Source organism: Apis dorsata, unplaced genomic scaffold (genome assembly GCF_000469605.1).
Source record: "Apis dorsata unplaced genomic scaffold, Apis dorsata 1.3 scaffold_887, whole genome shotgun sequence".
NCBI lineage: Eukaryota > Metazoa > Arthropoda > Insecta > Hymenoptera > Apidae > Apis > Apis dorsata.
In genome coordinates this window covers 368,243-373,526 of record NW_006264003.1, presented here as the reverse complement: position 1 = coordinate 373,526, position 5,284 = coordinate 368,243, and the positions used below count along the sequence as shown (strand labels likewise).

At 32.8% G+C, this 5,284-nt stretch overlaps 1 protein-coding gene across 3 annotated transcripts in view; it reads left to right on the top strand.

Annotated features, from left to right (window-relative positions):
* Positions 1-284: 284 nt before the first annotated feature.
* LOC102681098 (forkhead box protein O) overlaps positions 285-5,284 on the top strand; it is a 344,280-nt gene continuing 339,280 nt past the window's right edge. The window contains exons 1-2 of one of the 3 annotated variants that reach the window (XM_006623396.2): positions 285-471; positions 1,545-2,064. In XM_006623396.2, coding sequence (XP_006623459.1) covers positions 1,606-2,064 — 459 coding nt within the window. In that variant the 5' untranslated portion in view covers positions 285-471; positions 1,545-1,605. The other 2 variants (XM_006623398.2, XM_006623397.2) reach the window with 2 other exon arrangements.

Here is a 5,284-nt window from a genome sequence, read left to right as displayed (position 1 = left end):
CTCACAGATTCCCTCCCTTCATCAACTTGTCTCTTTCCCTCTCCTCTTTATCCAGTTTATTCTGGATCATTGTTTCTTTTTCCCTCTTGCGTTCCGCTAACCTCTTTGCTACCTAGCTCGCTCGCTTGTCACGTTTTTCTCCTTTGCTCCAACTGCGTTGCTTCATCCCCCACCTTTTCTGTTACCCCTTCCATGCCAACGAACCACCCACCAGATCGCTTGTTCGCTATGTCGCGAACTCCCTCTTATTTTCTCTCTCTCACGTTAGGACGTTTGATCAGTTTATCTCGCTCGCTTCTCCATTATCCTTCTCTATCCGACTCGTATCGTTGCTTGTCATCTTATCTTCGTCCCTCTCGAATGCGCGGAGGCAGACGCCAACGAATTCACTTCACGCAACTTCAGTTTTACTCGGTCAGTTCCTACTGCCGGCCAGAAGAATTCGTCAGTATTCGCCGCGCTGCATTGCCGGTAAGTTGTATTTGAGAAGAAGGTAGTTTGATTACTGTAACATTTAGAAGTGCGCGTATATAATGAGAAGATAAGTTTAAAATATATCTACATGTTCGTTGTTAATTGCATTATTAGTTTAAAATAAAGTTGTTTATATAAATTTGATCGTGTCATTATAAAAAATATAAAAAACTTTAAATCAAAGTGTCTGCCATTATTGGATCGACTCAATTTACTTGATTCTGAAAAAAAAAAAAACACGTGGAGTAAATAGGCATTGAAAATATTTACTTTAGTAAGGACCAAAAAAAATAGAAAGATATTCAGAAAATATTCATGAAAAATAGGAAAAAATATAGTCATTTTGGAGTAGAGACGAAAATAATATTATTAATTGCTTTTTCAATCGGTGAAATTTTCTCGATAAACTTCGAACAAGATTGTGCACGAAAAACGACACAACACGAATATACTTTCGATACTCTAAAAGATTTTGAGAAAGTTTTTTTGCCGAGAAAAACCTTGTTGCGAAGCAACAAAGTCGAAAATTCTCTCTTCGCAGTGGGCCAAGTTCTTTATCAAAACATGGCCACGTGACCGACGGCGCGGCTTGTAAACAGTGAGTTTGACCACGTGGTCTGCCCCTTCTCTTGTCGCCGTATATCTCTCTCGCACTCGTTCTCTTTCTCTGTTTCTTTCTCGCTCGCTCGTGACACGCAGAACAACGTAAGCACAGCGTAGCGTATTCTCGGTCGGTCCGCTGCCAGCTGCGGGAGAGTTCGATTCGAGTGATGCGAGATACTCTGCTTTTCTTTATAGTTCATCTCCGTTTCATTTTTTCAAAGTGATATCTTTGTTACTGTATACACAATATCATATAAATACTATTCGTTCATAATTGTGAGCTATAAAAAAATTAAGTGACAAACGCGAATACAGTAACACGAGGAAAAGTGATCTGAGTTTTTAATTCATTATTATCAACGTGGTACTATTAATTTATAAAAATTACAGTGTTGGCAATATTAAAAATTTCAATCGCAATACGGTTATCAATTGTTACGGATATTTTTTCCGTGATTTGTCGCTAGGCAGCGTGATATTTGCGAAGGGACAGCACCTTTCGAGGTGCTCGCGGTCAAAGTGGATTACATGGAGGAAACGAACATGATGGACTCGGTGCCGGTTTCTGCATCAGGGTCAAAGACCGGGTTGCAACCACAGCAGGGGGTACCATACGATCTTGAGAGTGGATTCGAGCCTCAGACCAGAGCACGGTCGCACACGTGGCCGCTGCCAAGTCCGGAAGAATATATCGAGGGAAACAAGAAGCCAAACGTATCGGTTCGAAAAGAGGGCGTCGAAGACGTCGAAAGTGGCACGCCGCCTCAACATGGTTCTCTCGGCCAAGGTACCGGCCTGCTTCCGGTCAAGAAGAATTCTTCCCGACGGAATGCCTGGGGAAATCACAGTTATGCAGATCTCATTACTCAAGCCATTACCAGTGCTCCAGATGAACGGTTGACTTTGTCTCAGATCTACGAATGGATGATGCAGAATATTCCATACTTCAGGGAGAAGGGAGAAAGCAACAGTAGCGCCGGATGGAAGGTTAGTTTATATATATATATATTTTTTAATTCTATAATACTTTCTTAATGCTTTCTTTTCGATATGTGAATTTCTAAACATAAACTTCAAGTATTTGATATCAATGAATTATTTTTGTATATAATATAACCCGCCCTTTTCTTCGTTTTCGCGTTCCCGCGCTAATCTTATGTAATACTCATGCGCGTTTGTCAAGATGCTTCGAATACTAAATAAAATTTTCGTTAGTTTATATGTTAAATGATATAGTGAAAGCTTTCATAGTATAAAGTTATTACATTTTGTAATTAAATATTTTATATTTTTATATATTTAATTCGTATTAATATTTATTAATACATATTCATATTGGTACATAGAGTATTTCGTTGTATAATGACTATAAAAGAAAGACTACAAAAAAAAATATGTATATTTGAGGAGAATTATGCGTTATTTTCAATCAATCATACATCAATTATTTTTTATAAATAGTGTTTATAATATATTATATATTGAAGTGACAAAATTTTTATATTTGTTGAGATATTATAAATTATTCTGTTTTCTTTTATATATTGATTTGCTACATGACTATTCTAAAATTTTGAGAATGCTAAATAAGATTATAATGTCTTCGATTAAATTTTATTAAAAATATAAAATATAATAAACAAAAAAAATTTTTATATTTTCAAAAATTTCATCTAAAAATTCTAATTTTAATGAAAATTTATATAAATTTTTTTGAAAGAATAAAATAAATACTCAAAGTTTCGCATCTTTTCATTTTGAATATTTTGTAATTTAAAATTTAGCTTTATTTCGTATTACAAAAAACAGAGTGAAATTTTGAGTTGATTTCCTTAAATTATATTTTGATAAAAAAAATTAAAAAATAATTATTCGTTTTATGAAATTCTATATAAAATAATTTTTTAACAAAATACTGAAGAAAATTAACGCAATATTTTTTTTATTTTTGAAAATTTTAATGATGTAAAATAGAACAAAATTTTAGATTACAAAATATATAGAATTTACTATTTTATTATTAAAAAATTTTTCAACAAATTGTATTCAAAACTTGTATTCAAAAATTGTATTCAAAATGCTGACACTTCTGATTTTATTTCAAAGAAATTTCGATCTAAATATTAATCCATGTATAAGTAATTATACTACATTAAAATTAAAATTTTTGAGTTAAATAAATTTTCTTATAAGATATAAAATTTTTATCATACTTGTATTTTTAAAATTGTATATTTTACATTAAAATATACTTATTATCATTGTTAATTGGAAACTGCTCCATCTTACACAGACTATTGATATTAGATTTTCATAGCCAATCAGATAACGATTTTCCGCATTTTACATTTCTACGTTGCGCAGTCACGCTCGGGACTGGTTTCGATATTCCTAACGAGATTTGCTACGGCTCGTGCCTCTCGTCATCGCCGAAACGTTGACCATGAATACGAGTGATAGAAAAAGAGAAAGCGAGAAAGAAAAAGAGAGAAAGAGAAAGGCGCCAGCGAGGCGTTTTAGATTTTTCGGCGCGTACTTATGTAGGTACATATAATATATACGACGGATAGAAAATATTCGCGGTATGTAAAAAAGTAACTATAGAATAAAGGAACAGGTTTTCGCATTTAAGTTTTATCCGTCTCATTTCCATACATTCCTTCTTACGACTTCTATCGTTTCTTTTCACAATCGAATTCGTTTGGGTAAAATGTATTTATCCGTGGCCCTCTTACATGGAAAATGTGGCTTAGATAGAAATTTCACATAGTTACTTTCTCGATGTTCGAGAATTGAAATTCCCATTCGAATTTACCAGAAATAATGAACGTGAAAATCGCGAGTAAGATCTTGATAGTGGTTAACCGTATATGCACGCACTCTTTTCATATGTATATTAGCCGCGGTTTGATTTCTAACAACACGCGTGCATCATCTCCGTTAATCGGAATTTAAAAAAAGCATACTATCGATTTACGCGGTTTAACAGTTGGCGAAGTTAACTTTTCCCGCGGTGGTGTACTTTTCCCTCAAAGCGGACCACTTTTGCGAGTTGTTCTGAAATCGAGGGAAATAAAACGCCTCCCGGTAAACAGCGACGCTTTGTTGGTGGTTATCGTACCGATTCCTGGAATAATATTCAACGTGATACAGATATTCACGTATAACGCAAGAATTGACGGATTTTGATATTTCTCTTTTTTTTTTCGGAATTATAGAAGTTCATCAAACAGATATGAAGCGATTGATAAAATTTGAAACACGTTTGTTTGCTGTAAACAGTATGAGTATTGGGGAAATAGTATATGAAAAAAAGTAATGAATGTTTGGTGAGTTGTAAAAATTTTTTCTTTGATTTAAAAAAAACATAAAATTTTTTTTATCATGAAGTATGCAACTGGTTGATTTAGAAATATTCTGAATGATATAAATTGTAATAGAATATATTTTTTTAGAATATTTATATAACTAAAAATTAAATAAAGAAATGAATTTTTTTTTTATAAATAATATCATTTAAGATACTATTTACAATTTACTAATTTATAAGAAGAAATTTATAAGAATGAATATTACAGCAAATAAAACTAATAACTGATATATAATCAATTTAGATTCTTAGAGTTAGAAGAATAAAATAAAGATTAAGTTTATTGCACAGTTTCCAATTTAAATAAAAATAATAAAAGAAACTCGAAAGAAAGATAAAATATTAATTAATACAAATTTCAATAATACAAGAAATTTCTCAAGGATTTATTAGTATGGTTGCAAAAATGCATGTAAATAAGTATGTCACAAACATAAATGTCAATATATTCAACTTTCTTCGAAGAAACAATGTACAAAATAAAGGATATTTCATGTAAACTTTAATTCTTAAGGTTCAGAAAATAACGAAGAAATGAGAAGCCGATTGCGAAAAATTTGTTTAGTGCAGTTGTAAAGTTCAGATGCAAGGCGCGAAACAGTGTATAATCACGTGGTGACTGTGTACAAATATCTATATCTCGGGCGTGATGTTTTCTACGCGCGCTGGTCGCGTGTGAGTGAGAATATAAATAAACGAGGATAGTCGGTATTATCTGCGACGTGCATAACTATTGTGTACGATGCCCGCAGTTCTGAGATTGAGACCTAATAATTCAACGTTTAACGCCCGTCGCATCGTTTACTCCATTTGTCAAAACAAAGGAAGCTTTTGCTT